Raw genomic sequence first — 20,670 nt, 5'->3', positions numbered from 1 at the left:
CAGAATTCAGAATGAATTATGGTGCTTATTTTTTTGTGTGTGATATAAACACAGCTCATTGTATTCAGCAAATTCTGTCATGTAAGAACCTGTGATTGAAATTAAAATGTGATTTATAGAAATGTATAATTTTTTTATTTGCTAGGGATGTATGTATTTAGTGTTTAATTCATATTCATCTAAATAATCTATAGCAATTCCAAATAAATCTTTTTTTTTTTTCCCCAGAATCTAAAAACAGTGTTACCCATTGTGTAATAATGTGTACTCCACTGTGAAAGATTCAGAATGAGGATTTTTTGGAAGATTTGTGTAGTTCTGGGACTTTCACAAGATACCAGCCATGATAGAAAAGCAGCTCTAGAATAATGTTACAGTCTGTAAAACTAAAACCAGTGACTGTCAAACCAGTATTTAGTATTCAGTTGCTACACTAATCCAACATTTGTGCTGGTCTTAAGGTTGGTATGGGGTTGTATTTAATTATACAGTTGTAGAATATAAATTATTTATAATCCCACTAACTGGTGTTACAAACAATAAGACGAATTCCACGCTGAATCTGTTTCCCCTCAATATGTCTCCCTTATAAAAAAGCTCCCTTCCAACAGAGTTTTCTTTTGTCTTGCCTCTGACTTGTTCATTAGGGATTTGAATCTAGATATCTAGATGTCTGTACAAATGCTTTATTAAAAAGATCTACTGCCAAAAGAGTTGTACATATAAAATGTAATTTAATTGAATTGAAATAAGCACTCTACAAACACTAGTTGATGTGCTGCCATATGTAATGTGGTAGAATTACATACATGTGGTAAATGTGTATGCTGAGTGACTTTCTATCCATTTGTATATTCTTTAGGAAATTGTGTTGACACATTGTTTAATGACAACCATCCTCAACATCACCTACTTGAATTTTCTCCTGTGTTTCAATCATGGAAAGCACTCCACAAAAACATATTTCTTACAAGTTCTCACCCCTTCATGTCCAGCGTCTCCTGTTGTGCCTTACAGCGTACATGTACACACTCACATAGAACTAATTCAATTCCTCAGACCCCAGCAACACTATTAACAGTGTTACCATGGCAAACAACACACCATTCAGGACTGAAGTGGTGCTGTGTTCTCGATAATGACATGTTGTACAAGGGAAACATGTTTTATCCATCCTTAGTGTCCAGTCTTGTTAACAACACCCATGCCTCTTTTCCACACTGAAAGAGAAGCTCTTGTGGATATTTAGAAAAACAAAAGACTCCACTGGAAATACTGCTTAAAAGGCTTTTACTGGGCCAGTAAGCAGTTCTTTTTCTAAATCAGTGGCATTATGATATGATCCTACTGTTCAAGTAGACTTGAAGAGAGGCTTGTAGGACAAAACATTTTCTTACATAGGGAAACAGTGTAGAACTGAATAAAGTTCCTGACATAGAGATAAACAAAACACAACAAGCATCCATTCTTCTTACACTTCATCCAGGCTGTGGCAGCGTGCCCACAGTAAGAGTTAGAGCATTATTAGGACACCGGCGGATCATCAGTCTCTGCTTTGTGTGTCTGTATGTGTGGGAGAATAGAGGAAGTGTGGGAGTGATGGACTTATCATGAAGGAAGAAAATGCAAAGAAGCAACACAAGTGTCAAGTCTAGATTTCAATGTTTCCTGTAGCAATATCTATTAATATGGACGGATCCTAGCTACGCTGTATGAATATAAACAGGAAGAATTACCTCAGGCTGGAAGTCAAAGGGCAGCACATGTGAAGGGAAATGACCACTCTGTGTACACAGTCAAGGACATTAGCAGTAGGTGGGCGGATATTTATTGGAGCTTTAAAAACTATAGCAAATACACAAAACACAGAGGAAGCAAACAGCATATTCTCACTGAGAAAAGACTCTGTTACTGCTTATGAAATCTTTAAGAATTAGCTCTCAACACCCCAGCTGCACTAAAGTGTCTTCAGCCAACAGTCTGAGACATAAAATATGTGCAGCCTGCAGTTGTGTTACAGCTGGTGGGAAAACAGAGAAATGAATTAGAACACTTCCTGTCACAAAGAAAAGTAATGCATATGCTGTATACAGAATATGCTGTAATGTTTATGTTGTATACAGCAAGGCAAATCTCAGCAAGCTCAGTACATCTGTAATGTGCATAATGACTCAGTGAATGTCTAGCCTCAAGGCATTAAAGTACTGTTTTCCATATCTGTGAAATCAGTTTCCTATTCATTCTCTAGTCTTTGTACATATCATGATGACTATATAACACTCAGACCAATATATATACTTTAAAGAATTCAAGAGCTATATTTATATTAAGTTTGTAATCTAGCGTACCAGTGTAGATTTATTCATTGCTAGAGACTCAAAGCACTTTTGTACGTCGCTCTGGACAAGGGCGTCTGCTAAATGCTGCAAATGTAAATGTAATAAAAAAAAATTAACATCACATGCTGTATCTGACATGCTGTGTATGACATGCTGTGGACATGCATATACATATATCACATGCTGTATTCCCCTTTAGGGGTCACCACAGCACATCATCCCTCTCAAAACTACTCTGTCCTCTACATCTGCCTCTTTCAAACCAACTACCTGCATGTTTTCTTTCGGCCAACAGTAGCCCAATTTCCACTGGTACTTTGTTGGCTAAAAATACCTGTGGCGGTCATTGGTAACCCAGGCCCCGACTAATACGGTATACATTTCTGATTAGTGATCCGCATACTTGATTTGGCACATGTTTTACGCTGCATGCTCTTCCTAACACAACCCTCCCCATGTATCCGGGCTTGGGACCAGCACTAAGAGTGCACTGGCTTGTGCAACCCTAATGGCGGGGTTATATGACATGCTATACAACATATTTCTCTGCCCTTGTCAGTTTGCACAATTGCTACTATTTGCATTTCTGGTAGATGCTAAACTGCATTTCGTTGCTGTGTACCTGTACTATGCAATGACAAAGTTCTATCTATCTATCTATCTATCTATCTATCTATCTATCTATCTATCTATCTATCTATCTATCTATCTATCTATCTATCTATCTATCTATCTATCTATCTATCTAATCAAAGTTTTGAAGTGCCAAAGGTTTGGACACACCTTATCCTTCAGTGTTTGTTCTTTATTGCACATTGCGCATTAATATTGAAGGTATCCAAAGTAGCTACATTTAGCTTTAATGACAGCCCTGCAAGCTCATAGCATTCTCTCATCAGATTCATGAGGTAGTCACCTGGAATGGTTTTCAGTTAAAAGATTTGTCTTGTCACCAGTTCATTTGTGACATTTCTTGCATTCTTAATGTGCTTTACACCATCACCTGTCTTGTGCAGAGGAAACGGTGAGAACAGAGTCAATTGTTCTATTATTAATTCTATGATGAAATTCCATTATGAAACAAGCTCTCATGATGACCGTCCCAGGAAAGGAAGACACTGAGCTACCTCTGCTGCAGAGGATACATTTATCAGAATGACCAGCCTCAGAAACTACTGATATACATAAACGTTTCTCTAAATAGATTGGCAGGCAAATTTCAATGGTCAGTGTTCAGAGGAGACTACATTAGTCAGACATTCATGGTTGAATTGCAGTAACATAACTATTACTTCTGAAGAACAACTTGCAGAAGAGACTTGCTTGGTCCAAGAAACAAAAGGAATGGTTATTGTATCAGTGGAACGCTGCCCTTTGGTCTGATGAGTCCAAATTTGAGAGTTTTTGTTCAAACTGCCGTGTCCTTGATAGAAGTAGAGAGGGTAAACAAACAGTTCCTAAATGAGTGGTTTCCACTGGGAAGCATAGAGGAGGAGAAGGTGAGGAGCACACTTAACCAGCTTTTGCAAGTTTGCACTTAATGGGACCATACTTTGTTTTCCAACAAGACAATGACTGTCTTGAACAAATAGCTCCTACCTATCTTAGGGGAGTTTTGGGCACCCCTAAGATAGGTAGGAGCTATTTGTTCAAGACAGTAAGTGAGGTAGTGCTGCATCAGATGACCTGGTATCAGATTTAGCTAATTCTAAGACTTGATAAGGACAAGATGTTTTTTGTTATGTCCTGATATGTAAAATGCCAATTAGAAGGGATAATAAATTATTAGCTAACTATACTAAGTAGATACCCTTTATATCCCCTGATTAGCACTTATTACCTTATTACTGACATGTTGCAAGTATATTGCAATTATATTCTTGAATTGCTTGCATTGTATGCTCAGTGTAAATTTGCTCACTGTGGCTCATTCCACATTGTTTTAATGAAAATGATGTGGCAATGATGTGGTATGAGCCTCCATAGGCAAAAGAGCATTGTTGTGGAAACATCTGGCACTGTTTTCAGATATACTTAAAGTGACTGACTGGAGTGTTCGGACTGTTTCAGAGACATAACGATAGTACAAATAATCTTATACAATAATCTATTAACCATTGAATTTTACTAAAATGGTCAAAAATGAATGAAGTGCTATTGTTCACAAAATAAAAAGTGGAATGTTTCAAACATTCCAGAAAAAAAGACGATCTTTAGTCCTGTCCCTGAGATTTTTTTATTATAGTAGATACCAATGGCAATACAGGAATCTAAATGTTGAATATATATTTTTGCAACCTCTTTTTGTTCTTTGTGGATGGGCCACAGCAAATATGCTGCACACTAAAATGTATGACATTGTGAATGATCAAGAATTCACAAGCTTGTTGTTACTTTGTGTAAACTGTTTGTTCCAAAGAGAAGTACACTCAGTCAACACAGCGTTAACATCCTGAAGCTTTGTAAATATCTACAAGTAAAAAATGGTTTTATTGTATAATCTCCCATGTCTGATGATAACATTAAGATGAGACAACCACAGCTGTATCAAATAGCGTCACATTTGGTCTGCATTCTTTTCACATGCTTACTTCTGGCATTGTTACAGCCTTAACAGTCTCTTGTCTCTCTACTCCATTCCCACCTCCATCTCTTGGGGCCTCTTGGGAATGTCATCACCTACGCTGCTCCACCTCTAAACACAGTGGCAAAAGAACAAAATCTGTCTAGGGAAGATTTCAGCATTCTTCACAGACACGCAGTCTGGTTTATTAAACTTAGATAAAATGCAGAGCTTTTGTATTTAAAGCAACGAATATGATTTCTGATAAATAGGTTTTGGCTATAAAGAAGGCTAATTTCAAAGATGTTACTATGAAAACATACTGTATATCACTATATATTCTGGTAACAAATTTATAGCAAAACAAAAAGGATCACATGACCACAGAAGGTCATTTTAAAAGGTCATTTGGTCATTGTAACAAAAAAGGACCCCTCATAACCTAGATTAGCCAGAGTCCATAAATACCCTTCCATAGACAAAATATATGGCTTATCATTAAGACATTTTTTAAAAAGAATTTATGTTGCGATGGACGAGTGCAGGAACTCTGGACACACATGCAACCCCTGACCTTGTAACTCTTCCTCCTCCACACTGTGTGGAGCTCGTTTCAGCTCAGAGATGAAAGAGAAACTTATGCTGATCATAGAAAATAAATCCAGTCATCTCACAGAGCTGACCCATGACTAAGTGTGAGGAATGCACTCCCTCTCACTCCCTCACACACACACACACACACACACACACACACACACACACACACACACACACACACACACACACACACACACACTCACACACATACCCTGTGTTCAATTCTTCATGTACACACACACACAGGCACCCACACAATAAATGCTATCATGTGCAATCTCTATATATCTTAAATAGCCATTCTCATCACTTCCCACCTACAGAGTCCAGCAGCAGAAATATAAGAACTTGGCATGCATATGGTTTCTTTGAAACTGATCACTTACATTCAGTGACAAAGATACATAAAACATATGCGGTTCACATCAACATGCTACAATTGGAGTAAGTCAGTATCACCGCTTATTCTCTAGAAATCACGACAAACAGGTCTTTGTGAAAGTTTTTTGACTATAGTAATTATCCTTGTTTTAAGTTCAAGGCTGCAGCTGCATGTGGTGGGGTTTGGAAACGGATAAAGAACAAAACAAAGCCGCATCATTGCAATACAATGTGTCAAAAAAACGAATGAAGCATCATGTTCATAAAACTGGAATGAATCACAGCTGTGCAAAAGAAATCTTCTGTTTAGCACTTGGTACTTTTGAAAGACTCCTGTTGTGCGACTAAGAATTGTTCTTGGCCGTCTAAATTCCCACATAAAAACTGGCAGAATAATTCATTTGACTATACTATGACAGCATAAGAGTTATGACGGATTATAAATAAAAATGTACCAAAGAAAACTTTTACTTAAATACCGTTGGGTAATTGAATTATATTATGCATAGGGACTGGACAAGGAATCATTGCACAAGAAAAATAAAAAATCACCCACATTGTGGGCCTATTAAAGCAAGTTCTGCTTTAAAATGTTCATGTATGTGATTCAGGACTAAAAAATGAACATGTTGCTTTAAGGAGCTGAACTGATGGATATTTCTTTGTCAGGGTTTCTAAGCCACTCTAATGCTACATTCCACATATGTTGTGTACTGTAGGTCTGGTAGCAGAAATTCTCAATCTTCTCAAGATTCTCAATCTCATATCCTATTTCTACCTCTAATATATATATTTTATAGGAAAATGTGAGATAATAAGTGAAAATAATTCTTAGAAAGAATGATTTATTGTCTTTCATTTTAACTTACTTACAATAGAGAAAACAAGATATATATATATATATATATATATATATATATATATATATATATATATATATATATATATATATATATATTTATATATGTAAATGCAAATGTTTGTATTCCCCCATGGCTCCGGAGTGAAAATGGACAGATTCTGAAACAAGATAGCAAGCAAGTAACAGAAATCACATTAAGCAGAAAAATGTTTTCAGAGCTTCAAAATTCCTTCTGTTTTAAATAATCACATGAAAATGTTTCTCATACTGTATGTGATCATGTGAAAATATGTGAAAGTGCATTTAAACATGACCTTGTGACATGAGCAATATGTGATTATGTGAAAAAGAATTAGTCATGAGTAGCCTATGACATCTGGCAGAATATTGTCAGTATGACATCAGAATATTACAGCTGCCCTTGAAAGGATGGAAAAGAGGAAGCAGGCTGTTATAGCTAAATTATGAGAGAATGTTTATGAGAGAAGGAAAGGCTATAAATTGTAATACACAAGATTTATTTTTTATTCTACTTTTGTATGTAAATCCTTGCATTCAACTTTATGTCCTAATCAAAGAGAACAAGAGAATCTAACCAGCATTTTTGAAACCTGCATTCACATTATTCATCACTTCTCAGCAATGGTGTCATTTCTTAACACAGTTTAGCAACTCAACAGTTGTATATCTCCTACACTACATAACGTCCCAAGCCTATAATCAATCATGATCCAACATGTATCTAGATGTTGTCTTCTTCTCTGTATGTTGCTCAGGATCTCCTGCCTCGCTAGTTTAGGTATTTTTACGGAGGCTTGCTGGCTTTTACTGCCCCCACCTAAAGCTTTACAGCATGCACACCATACTTTATACACAGCCAAAGTAGTAATGCTCCAATAGTCAGCCTTGTGAATTTAAAGCTCCAGAGGTGTGTAAACCTGCTGTGATTTAGAATAAAAGCAGTGTGGGGATGCATACCAACAGGCTGAGATAATAAGACAGAAGTGATGTTGATTCGTTGAACGATAATCACTCGCCATGTGACTTGTCTCCTGTGGTCTAGTGAGTGGGTGCAAACAGAGCTGATGTCATTTTAAGTCTGCAACCAGTTTACATTTGTTTTTTCTTCCACATAAATTGCCATGCACTTTATATACTAATATTTAAAATGCTGATGCTTCCTGTTAAACAGAACAATGCCTTACATACATATTAATTATTATTAATTGTTTATTAATGAAATACTGATCTTTGGCAGGTCCTGAAATAAATATTTTAGCTTTTAAAAGCTGGATTATATTCTGTTAATGATTAGGAATGTATTGAATGCAAAACTCAGTTAAACATTATACACATATAGAGATTATAATCTTTTATCTGGTTTCGGCGCTTGGTTTAGAATTGCAAATGACTTACACAGAAAATCACTGTGGGAAAAAAATTTGAAAGAAAGGAAACAGGCCTATTGTTTTAGGGGAAAATGGCTATGTGGATTTGAAAAGTAACAGAAGCCTCTGTGACTCCCTGCTAAGCTCAGGACAGTTAATAGTCACTGTTTTTTTGCCAGATAAAGATCAGCTCTCAGTTTTAATCTATTTGTTACCAATCCTTCAGCAGATAAACAAGTATAAACAGACTTCTCGCATTCTGTTACATTCTTCAAAAATAAGGTCTACATCTGGAACTCTAAAAGGACTCTGTAGGAACTCTTAAATGAAACCCTTATTCTGAAACCCACTGCAGCTTAAATTAGGTGAGATTTGCACTTAAGTTGTTTTGCTGGTTGATGCTGTATTTTCATTATTTCTTAGAGATTTTTGCAGGGAGACACTGCACTTTGCTCAATGTCATATTCATGAGAAATCCAGACATGAAATATTGGAAAGAAATGCTGGACTCAAAGTTCCAGCACACAATACAGATACAAGGAACAGTTGGGCTGAGATTCAGATAAACTAGTTTCCAATATGTGATTGGACAAGCACAATGGTATTGACAACACTATTAGCATGAATGTTAAAACTTTGAAGCTGATTTGTTAGAGCAGCATGTACAGATCAGGTTGTCATAGAGGTCAGAGATCAGAGCTACAGGACTACAGAACAGGATTCTTTTTTTGGGCAGTATTGAAGCAAGGGCTAAATCTTACTGGCGCTGCCATCAGTGGGTAGTCAAAAATAGAATGCCATGCCAGTGAAAGAAATTTAAACCAAAAAAGTCCACCACCAACAGCACTGAAGATCATGTATTGATTATGAATATTCACATGCAAATCAATCAGGGTGGATCTTTCCTTTTAGGACTTTATGCACAATTACCTTATCAGAAAGAGTACCAAACTAGAAGGTCTTTGGAACACTAAAAACTCTAAATTAATCCTTGAATAATGGCAAACTAAACTGAACATTTCTAATCAAGAGTTTCAACAGCAGACTATTTGGATTACTTAAAACACATTTAAAGGCTTATATATTAAGCACAAGGTGAAAGTTGATTGTTACATTCTTCTAAAGCCATGTTTCTGTGGGAAATGTACACAATGTTTTTAACTTTACATAGGCACTAATATGCTAGATATCATGCCATGTTTCAGCTATGATGTTTAAGATATGAGATACTACCAGTCCTGGTAAAAAGCAAACCACTTAATAAACAACGTAGCACAGGAAGAATTTATTTTGGAAAACATTGTTTAACTGCTTAATGTTCATTAGATATTAAATTGTTTTTCGTGGTAGGCCTGCCATCTGTAGTAAAAAAACAGCTTGAAACTTTTAGAAAGAGAAACCAATAGCGGGGCATGTCTGGGGCACGTTAGAAGTAAACACCATGCACCCTCTAGTGGTTGAATATGATATACTATATGAGATTAGTTTTAATAAAATATTGATTGCAAATGCATAAAATATAGCTATGTGAAAACAAAACAAAAAATAAGTTATGAGACACATTCCAGTTTTTATTGGTTGGTGTAATCTCTGTCTGTGGGAAAATATCTACTTAAGCAGTGAGCACAGGACAAATACACAAGTTAATTATAATAATACAGCTTTTCTTTATTTTTGAATGTGAGACACTGGGTGAATTTCCACAAAAAAAAAAAATTGCCTGAGGCTTCTGATGAATGCTATGATCTCATGCAGTCTGGGAAACGAGGGTTGCACTGGGGGTTAGAGTATAGGTTAATGCAGGTCATTTCCCCACTCTTCCTGTACCGCTTGCTCTGTCACTGCTGATAGCATCAGAGTGCATGCTAAAACAGGCATTAGCAGCAGACTCACTGTGAATAAACTTTTAACAATTTGACACAAGTTACAATACATTTTTTTTAATAAAATCATGTCACCCCACTCACTTAATAGTACAGCTTGACCTACTGATATAAGACTATATATAAACTATGACTGAATGAGAGGTAACCTTATAATGCTAAAGTCATGACACAGTTCGTATTAAAATTACTTATTTTTTATTGGGGTATTATGTAAACACATAAAAATATGTTTTAAGTAAAGCCAACTAACAGTGTACGCTCATATAGTCACTTTCTCTTAAATCTTTGGACTGTGCATCTGCACTGCTAAAATATTTTGCTGGTGTAAATATGACACACTCTGCTCTGTTACATGTGATATGTTTAACCAGATGGTGGTAGAATTGAACTGCACACTGAATCTGTGTGGGATTTAATGGTCAACATAGACCACCCATTAAACCCCCAGTGAGAGCACAGTAATTACAGCTTGCTCCATCTCAGTTTGGATCAAGTTGCTACTAATTCTTTCATATTTACAAAAAATCACATATTACTAACTCTAGGCTTTAAGTCTGCTTTTTCATATATGTGTTGGAGATTTAAAGTCTTATAAACTCTGCTTTGTTCTCTATGATGTGTTGCACTCGCTGTGTGCTCTCTGTAATGAGTGGAAGCAGCTGTTTTCAGGCCTGTTTTCTCACACTTTCCTGCATTTGAAAGAATCTGCAATGGGTCATGACATCATTGGCATAATAACATGTTAGCTTTAACAATCCTGTTGGCTGGATTTATTATCTTTTTTTATTTCTGGATAAGTATGCAGTATGTCACTGCCAGAAAAAACATGTGGGATTATGATAACTTCAATCCACTTCAAGGCATACAATACCATGACTAAATCACGCAAGGCAATTTATTATACTTCAAAAATACAAGTGTAAATCTCTACATGGTTTCCTGGAGGGTTAAAAATGCTACCTCGCTCATTGCCATATTTTACAACTGAGAGTGTCTCAGTGTTCATCTTGTGCAGCTAACATAGCTAAGTATCCTCTTGCATTCAGGGCTCCAGATTCAGGAGATATTCTTAGCAAGTCGTCTCAGCTTGGTCACACATTTGAGCTCCTAGAGGTAACTTAAGAACAGCAGACACTAAACAAGTGGCCATGGCAGGGGCTATTAACGCCAGACAGCCTTCACCATACATGGAGCCACCAGGTGTCTGAATCCAGTCAGGGGAAATTGACTGAAACTGAAAATGTGTGTCTGGAAATGAGTGTCACTTTCTGCAGTGAAAGCTGTTTTGTGTGTTTCTGACACATCTGCAAAGAGGAAAGGAATACAATTGCAATGAAAGGGCTGAAAATTAACAATTTTACTGGACTAAAGATTTACTGAAAAAATATTAGTGGTAGATTGTATTTGTGAATTGTATATGCCATATTCCTAATCATTTGGATTATGTTGTCCATGTCATTCTGTTACTACAAAAAAATGCAACAAAAATTATTTTGTTCATTTTAGCTTTATATAAAGTCTTTCAAATATATCTTGTGTGGGCAATTATGAATAAACAGTCACATGGCACATATTATAGGGGCAAGTGTATCAATATCCACCAATAAAAATGTCTATATTAGGCAAGAATAATTTATTTTCCATAAAAAAAGGTTTAAAATATTTTGATTTGTTATGTGCACTATGTGTGAGGGAAAAAGCAAGAAACTCAGTTTTTTTTACAGCCTCATAGTAATTTGATTCCCTGGCATGACTGTGAATAGCTGGCCTCATTTTGCCAGAAGCCTGGAAACTTTTTCACTGTGAAATGTGACACACTTATGTCACATTAAGTGTCATTATTATCATTATTAAACATTTTATAAACATTTTAATGTCTGAGGTTTAAAAACTACAATCTAATTGAATGAACTCCTAATTAAAATGTTAAATAATCATTATAAAATTACCACAGTTACATACATCATGTACCATAAAGTATGATACCTGAATCACATATTGAGTTGTGTACCATGAACCCTATTACACATTTGTCTGGACACAGATTTAAGTGCTTTTTCATTACAAATGGTTTTGTCTTATAGACAGGATAAAAGTCAAAAACTGAATTTACAGACCAGCTTAATTATCTCACACACACACACACACACACACACACACACACACACACACACACAGAGAGAGAGAGAAATCCAAATGTTTAGTTTTTGCTGCCAGGTTTTTATCTTTTAAGCAATCTCCAAAAAGATAACCCTATATTATAATGCCATATAATTCTCTTGTGGAAATCTACATCTATTATTATTAATATCCATATTTATTTTTAGATTGGAACTTTACCCATTCAATAAAGATTCAAAGTTTTGTGTTCTTTTAAACCATTTTATTTGCTTTATGTATGAGCAAAAACAAAGGGGAACATATATATTTTGGTACACAGCATACACTGGATTTAAAATCATACACATTGCGTGTAAAACATGATGAGTAAACTGCCTTTATTGAAAAAAAGAGTGGAGGGGTTACAGGGTTACAGAACAACAGGTGTATCAGAAAATAATCACACACTTTCTCTTAAGCCTCAGACTCAAACATCTTCTTCCTGCCATCCATACCAGCCTTGTCCTCAATGTTCTTACGCCAGTCACCAACTTGTTCTGCAGACTGGAAAAACAAACAAACAAACAAAAAAAGAATATTTTTAACACAATTCATTAAGTGTTTAAATGCATTAACAAGGGCCAAAATGCCAGAAACTGAATTTTCATTAGATGATATCACCACTAATGGTCATCACATGTTTTTTTTTAAACGTGCATTTAATACCCACCTCCTCTTTGACTTCCTTCTTGACTTGTTTAAGGTTGGCTCTCAGGTCCAGAGACACCTTGTGTTTGGAGCCGAGCAGAGCCTGAAGCATCTGGTCAGCAGACATGCGCACTTTCCTGAGCGCAGGCTTCTTAAACTTGCCCTTCAGGTCCTGAACTTTAATCCTCATGTCCTCAATCTGTAGGAAGAGGTCGTGTTGAAAAGCAAGGCTTACATTTTTTTATGGTTTTTCTTTTTTATATATACTTTTCAAATTATTATTATTTTTTTTTACTATTAGTCAATTATGTGCTCACCTCCTTGTTTGTCTTTGCAACCTTGGCCTCCAAGTCATATCTCTCCTCATCAATCTTGTCAATGTTCTGCTGGAGCTTCTTGCAAAGATCCTTAGGGAGAAAGAACAGGTTTAGAAGATAATATTGTTTCCTTCCAACCCCATGGCTACCAGAGATGGCCATCACTTCAACAACTCAGCTACATGCTGGATAAATCTTATATGACTGGATTAATCAACAAATGTAAATTTTATATATAAATAAATGTAAAATAAATCTTACTGTAACACAACATTGTTCAAGGTAATGATGTATAATATTGGTAATTACATACAAGTAAAGTACTTCTCTGTGATATTTACATGCTCTGTACCCTTCACTGTATTCCACAATAATTATTCTCATCAAAACAAGCTACATAAGCTCATGTACTTACTTTTTTTGTTATTAAGCCACATAACTATAGAGCAGTAATATATGCCAAGCATGGAACATGTTATCAGCATTTTGAGTTATACTGTGAGTTTGATATACTTGGACTTTGGGTTTTATATATTTCTTTTGTTGTGCTTGTATACAAGTTACTACCTGCAGCTCCTGTGTAGAGCTTTGAAGGTTCAGTGGTGGGCAGTTTTCATTTAAGTAAGACTCCTTATCCTCCACAAGCTGCTTGGCTTCAGCCTCCAGCAAACCAGCAGCAATGGAGAGCAGCAGGCTCTGAAGAACAGAGAGAAAAATGTGGATGAATAAAGCTTGAAGTTGTTTATTTTTTGTTTATGACCTTCAATTTAAGTGGGTATAAAGGCATATTTTCACATTTAAAAACAGAATTTAATTCATCACATTTTATGATTTACCTTCAAGTGATACCTGCGGCTGGATGTCAACTTTTTCCTGTTAAAGAAAGAATATGTAATGTTATTTCCATTAAACTTAACATCATGGCATCTAATACAGTACATAAGAAATGTGCATAATCATGACTCTGTGTGTGATGCACAACAGTGTAATAGTTTGTACACCCAAGTGGATTTCGAATGAGAAGGTAGAGGCTAATTCAAATGAATAAAATAAGCATGAAAAATTAAACAACATGGAAAAAAATACTTTCAACAAGTGAAAAACAAGTTAAATTAAAACAAAGAAAAAGTTTTTTCATTACCATGATCTCAATGTAAGTCTGAGTGAGTGTGTGTGTGTGTGTGTGTGTGTGTGTGTGTGTGTGTGTGTGTGTGTGTGTGTGTATGCTGCTATACATAAAAAGGTTGGAGGTCTTATAGGTTTATAAAGAAAAATCATTAAGATATACATCAGAATTTTTTTTAAACCCACACATACAAGGGTGTCCTAACATTTGGCTTCATTTAGTCAAACTGTCTCAGACAAAAAAATATATTGTAAAGTTAGCTACAGGACTTACTCTGACATCTTGACAGTTTGTTGTGCTCACACTCTGCAAACAGAAAAAACAAAGCAACACACATTATGTATTATACAAGCCACTGCTCTTCTTTAAATTATGTTCATAGAATTCAATAATTCCAACCATAAGCTTGCGCTTGTATTTGTAAACGCCTAAGGAATAAGGCAGCTAAATTTAGTCAAGAAGTGTCAGATAACATCTGTGACATGCAGCCTGTTCAAATGTAAAAGTCAACCTAATGTAAATAAGGGTTTTACTAAACATAGCATAATTAGCTTTCAAAAGAAATAAAATATATCTCAAAGATAATTATATATAGACATACAATAATTACCATGAAAAAAGTTGCTGGCATGAACTATAACTATATAAATTGATTTAAGTCTATAGCTCATTTCAGCAGCAAGGGTTAAAGGTTTATCACGAATAAACTAAAAATCAGAGTGGATGATCAGGGCAGAGACATTTGCTGTATTAGTACTATGTAGCCTATTATATTAACATTAAGCAACAAAAAAGCCCATAAAAGTCAATTTCATACAAATAACTTACATGTATCGTACATCACACTATTAATAATAAAGTGGTATTTATTTCCATGATTTATGAATGCAATTAACTAATTTGCAATAAGGATTAATGCTAAAAATTAATTGAGCTGGCTTGACATTTAAAGCTTTACAACATTCAAAGCTATAAGCAATAGTAAACACTTACCCTATGTGCAATATCTTTTTATTTATATAATTCATATACATACCTGTTTTACTCCGTTAACCAACATTTTCAGGAACAATTTAATGGTTGTGGTTTTATCCATATTAGCTAGATTTTGTTAGAATGATGCTCACCTATGTACCAGAGCACGGGCAGAACACACTTGGCAAAAGGACAGGAAAGACTGGCAAGCCCACAGAGAGAAGTAAAAGTTAAATAGGATATATATGGGCTCCACTGATGGCTCAGCAGATCCTAAGATCCCTCTTTATGGAAGTGGATTCCACCCCAGGCCAATAGGCCATGGAGTTCCTGAAATACTTCCAGCGCAAACTCGGCAGACCTCATAAATTTCCTTTCCTTGAGGAGGTCTAAGACTAATGCTGAGTGAAAGCTCAATAAACATGTACGGTACATATATATATTTTATATAAAAAGGGGAAATATTTGTCCAAAAACTAATAAAGTTTGATAACTAAATCATAATAATGTTAATTGTGCAAAACAAAATAATTTGTGTAAGGATCGAAATAAGCCCCAGGAATTAAGTTTCAAATTAATTGGCAGATTCCAAATATAAAAGTAAAAGAATTTAAAATTGCTTACCCAAGCATGTGTCTAAAGTTGTGGCTGCCATACAAATAGAATCCTCCTCTTAATTTGTTTTACAATTATTTAGATATTAAAGATATGAAAGATAATAGCGCAAACAATTTTAGTATGTAAATGATTGGATTAGTGATTTAAATAAATCAATAAATAAATCTGGAAACCTGGAAAAACCCAAAATAATGTATATAAATAAAAGAAGTGAGAGTAGATGTTACTATTCTTGTGACCTCCAGTAGTCATCAGAAAGCTAAAAATCTGATTGGGCTATACAATCTATGAAAATAAAATGAATACAAAAAACATGATAGGAATGGGTTTTCCATATCCATTCATTTAATGGTAGTTGCTCTGCAATTACATACATTTCCCCCTCAGATCCAAAATACTGCATGAAACAAATGTAAGTAACAAGCATTGGTACCAGAATAAACAATGTAACTATTGCAAAAAGGTGAGACACTGCATTGCCCTGGAGAGAGTGTTCAGAGCAAGTAAAGAAACAAATGTCTAGGAATTTAGGACTCGCCACCCTCAAACATCTTCTTTCTGCCATCCATGCCAGCCTTGTCTTCAATGTTCTTACGCCAGTCACCGACTTCTGTAGCCTGTAAAACCGACATATGTATGGGTGAGAAACTGATTAAGAAAATATACAGTAAAACCAGTTCAGGGGCACAGAAGAAAGTCATTAAATTATTGCCATCTAGATTTCCATGTACATATATTTTTTTAATTTATTTCACATTTTTATTTAGTATGATCAGTTTGACCCACCTCCTCCTTGACCTCCTTCTTGACTTGTTTAAGGTTGGCTCTCAGATCCAGAGACACCTTGTGTTTGGAGCCAAGCAGAGCCTGAAGCATCTGATCAGCAGACATGCGCACCTTCCTCAGAGCTGGCTTTTTGAACTTGCCGATCAGATCAATCACCTTAATCTTCAGATCCTCAATCTGCATACACACAACCAAATAATGATTTAAACCCCAGTACAAACAAGGTTTCCCAAATGCTAAAGAGCACTTAATCATTGCTATACCTCTTTGTCTCCTTTTTTTACTTTGGCCTCTAAGTCATATCTCTCCTCATCAACCTTGTCAATGGTCTGGTGCAGTTTCTTGCACAGATCCTAATAACAGAGTGAATTAGACAATTTCACACACACACACACACACACACACACACACACACACACACACACACACACACACACACACACACACACACACACACACAAAAGATATAACCATTCATCTCAAATAAGAATTGTTTTGCTTCCATCCTTTATAACAGCACACAGCCTGTTTAACAAACTGCCAGGCGGTACCGGAGTATTCATTCCACAACCAATAGGCTGCAGAACAGTTTTTACCCTTGACTGGGACTGCATAAAACAAATTCTAATATGACAAATTGATACTAGCAATAGTAACATTATATTAAACTTCAAGCTTCACTTAAACCTCAAAGGCACTTAAAACTCAAGCTTCCATATAATATAAAATACTTTAAATTCTTTAGGCAACTTTTAGATATTGCACACTACCAGTAAATCTGCTATCATTCAAAATCATGATTTTTTTTTTTAGCAGCCATCAATCAGTATGTGACAACTTTGTTCAGAATCTGGTATAGTATCTGGTATATCAATTCTTGAATGTAATCACAGTGAAGGATTAAAGTTCTAGGCTAATCAATGTGTTAACCTTTTTGCACAAAATAAGAATTCATTTTAACACCCTATTTGCAAGTTTATATATATATATATATATATATATATATATATATATATATATATATATATATATATATATATATATATATATATTAGTTAGTTAGTTCATTTTAATAGTTGCTTTTTAAATAAATGCATCAACTGTCTATATTATCAACCCCTGTCTTGATTGTACATTTTCTAGCTATGACAAAGGTTGAACTAAAAATAAGTCATTTTTCATAATATGGCTCTATGCTTTTGTTGATTCATTGCAAGCAAAGCAACAGCAAAGCTGAATATTGTGTTACAGGAATAAGGAAACTGCCTTTAGGTACCACAATATGACACCTGTCAGAAGTTGAAGTGTATTTCCTGTTGGATGAGTATAAGAGACAGAATGTGACGTACCTGCAGATCCTGCAGTGAGTGTGGCAAGGAGAGATCAGGGCAATTCTGGGCCATGTAAGCAGCCTTGTCAGCCACACTCTGAGTGGCCTCCTTCTCTAGCAAGCCCTTGGCTATTGAAAGCATCAAGCTCTAAAAAGAATTGCAGTTTGATAATATGTTAATTGCACTTAATCTTTTGTAAATCATTAGTGTTTTTAAATCAGGGAATAGCACAAAGGTTAGATGTGTTTTTTTTTTTACTTTGAGCTGATGCCTCCTGCTCGATGTCATCTTTTTTCTATATGAGAAAAATATTGAAAACAGCATGTTCAAATTAACAATTAATACATATGCAGATAAAAGAGGGATACTAAGAGTTCTAAATCCAGCATAAGTATAAATAATTATAAAAACAGATTAAGAGACAAACAGAATTTTCTTTTTAAGATATAATACATACTCAGACATCTTGGTGGCTGTTTTTTATTTTCCTCTAGAAACATACAGAAAACAACAGCATTTTAATAATTTTGTATTTATTTACAGTGTCAAATGCATTTAAATGTATTTGCCTGGATCTTATTGTGGAATTTCCTCCATTGGATATTATAGCTATTCATATATTTGTTTTAATTGCTATAAATATTATGGCCTGTCCAAGAAAACCAGCAGATGTTTTACAACACAAGTATCATCTGAAATACATGTGCTTAAATATTTAAGATAGTCTTGATGAGTCTTAGTTACAACCACGAGTATGCTGAGACTCATTGGAAGCTCATCAAATCTGTTTCAACCTTTGATATCTAATGCCCAACCGGAGCTTCTGGAAAACTCTCTACTGAAGACTGTAAGAGAAGCACTTGAACTCTCTAACCCCCTCTACAAACATCAGTACACTGATATTAATCAAGGGAGAGGTTATCATATTCCAACTTTTTCTAGACCTTTAATTTTGGCAGGCATCTGCATGCTATACGCAGAGCCACAGCTATAAATCTGCTAAACCATCTGAGTCAGGGCTAAAGACTTAGGTATGCAGTTTCAAGTGCTTCTTGAAGTCACAGTGATCTATAATCACAGTGATCTATAATCTGAGTAAAAAGTACAGTGTTGAAATATGTTTCTGTAAAAGCCCCTGCATTCCAACTAATTTGGTCTTTGTTGTTAAAAGGCATTTCTGTCAGGTACACAATTTCAAGTCTGCACAAATATGACGCAAAGCCAATTTTGTATATAATTATGATCCGGCAACTTGAAAGAAATTTTGCAATATTGTGAAATAGTAAAATAAGCAAAAGCACAATACATTAATACCAACTTCTCGGCAAATCAGTCATACAATTTTTCATACCATACACTGCCAAACAATTATGGTAACTCGAAGCAAAAGTTAAGCTTGATTTATCCTGTGGCCAAAGGTCCAAATACTTACAAATTGAGTTATTTGTACATTTACATAGAAACAAACCTCAACCTCAATAAAACATCGGTATGTCTCATATCACAGTATCATGAATTACTCAACAACCCATCAGCAAGAGCAGAAGCCAACATAGAATGATTATAGCTAAGGAGGATTATAAAGCACAATCAGAGGACAGTGTGTGGGATGCACCTTACTCTCACCTATATGAAAGTTGTGGCAGTGGTACTGGCTTGATGGAGGAATAGTTCACGGACGTGAGCCACTGGCACCCCAGTTACAGGTTGCTAACAGTATATATGGCTGGCATGGACCCCTAAAACAAAAACCTCCCACCCTTTTTATGGTATTGAGAGCAAAGCCATTAGTGTGCCAATGGCCAGAAATACACACTGCATCCAATCTCAACTAATCATTTGGCTTAAAAATAACTAGGTGAGAGAAGATCATATCATAGTTTCAGTAATATAAAATATGGAATGACAATAATTAAAAGTACTTTGTAAACGTAATTGTATTCCATTGACTATCGTATGAGAGACCATATAAACCAATTATTTCTATAAAAAATGTAATTGTTTTGAAAATATTAAATATTTCCATTACTAACAGCAAGGGTTAGCCCTGGTTTTCAATTTACCTACTATGAAATTCTGCATTAACAATATTTCACAGTATACTGCAATTGTACTGTAATTATTCAATAAGAATTTTATTTAAGTGCCCCAAAGCGATTGTTTGTCTCTTTAAAACCCTGCTGTGCAGAAACTGCATTCCACCACTGTCCTCAACAGCCTCAGTCAGGAATTTGTTCATATGGTGACAGAAAGTCAGAATCCGAGAATCTGCCTTCATAAAGCAATGCTAATGCATATAGTCATGATACTAGTCCATGCTGTTGGGACATAAAATCTAAGAAAGAAATCTTTTGCAATAGCTCCAAAAATTATTTTAAAGTCTGAACTGAGCATATAAGAAATATATCAAAAGATCAAAAGATATATAAATACATATTGAAACAGTATTTATATATATATATATATATATATATATATATATATATATATATATATATATATATATATATATATATATATATATATAAATATTGAAACAATATTTAGCAGTGGCCAATATACCCCACAAATAAAATGTCAAATATAGATTTCTTAAGAGTTTTTCCCCCCCAGTTGCTTCACTGAGGCACTTGGATGCATATAGAACTGTAAAACAGAATACAGTTTCCCTCTGAAAGGGTATCACATAGAAC

The 20,670-nt window shown here is 35.1% G+C and overlaps 2 protein-coding genes across 3 annotated transcripts; both read right to left on the bottom strand.

Annotated features, from left to right (window-relative positions):
• Positions 1–12,377: 12,377 nt before the first annotated feature.
• LOC124392874 (troponin I, fast skeletal muscle-like) lies at positions 12,378–15,931 on the bottom strand. 2 transcript variants are annotated; one of them, XM_046860136.1, is made up of 7 exons: positions 15,395–15,931; positions 14,541–14,573; positions 13,978–14,014; positions 13,709–13,837; positions 13,142–13,231; positions 12,847–13,023; positions 12,378–12,680 (listed from the first exon to the last, which is right to left on the bottom strand). In XM_046860136.1, the coding sequence occupies exons 2-7, from the start codon at positions 14,546–14,548 to the stop codon at positions 12,591–12,593; spliced, it is 531 nt and encodes a 176-aa protein (XP_046716092.1). In that variant the 5' UTR covers positions 14,549–14,573; positions 15,395–15,931; the 3' UTR covers positions 12,378–12,590. The 2 variants fall into 2 exon arrangements, with proteins under 2 accessions (XP_046716092.1, XP_046716091.1); XM_046860135.1 differs by lacking the exons at positions 14,541–14,573; positions 15,395–15,931 and having other exon boundaries at positions 13,978–14,176.
• Positions 15,932–16,183: 252 nt separating this feature from the next.
• Positions 16,184–19,692, bottom strand: LOC124392875 (troponin I, fast skeletal muscle-like). Its single transcript, XM_046860137.1, has 7 exons — positions 19,604–19,692; positions 18,435–18,467; positions 18,236–18,272; positions 17,996–18,124; positions 16,910–16,999; positions 16,647–16,823; positions 16,184–16,477 (listed from the first exon to the last, which is right to left on the bottom strand). The coding sequence occupies exons 2-7, from the start codon at positions 18,440–18,442 to the stop codon at positions 16,388–16,390; spliced, it is 531 nt and encodes a 176-aa protein (XP_046716093.1). The 5' UTR covers positions 18,443–18,467; positions 19,604–19,692; the 3' UTR covers positions 16,184–16,387.
• Between the last annotated feature and the right edge of the window lie 978 nt (positions 19,693–20,670).

The sequence above is a fragment of the Silurus meridionalis genome, chromosome 10, assembly GCF_014805685.1.
Source record: "Silurus meridionalis isolate SWU-2019-XX chromosome 10, ASM1480568v1, whole genome shotgun sequence".
Lineage (NCBI taxonomy): Eukaryota > Metazoa > Chordata > Actinopteri > Siluriformes > Siluridae > Silurus > Silurus meridionalis.
This window is presented reverse-complemented; position numbering and strand designations above follow the sequence as displayed.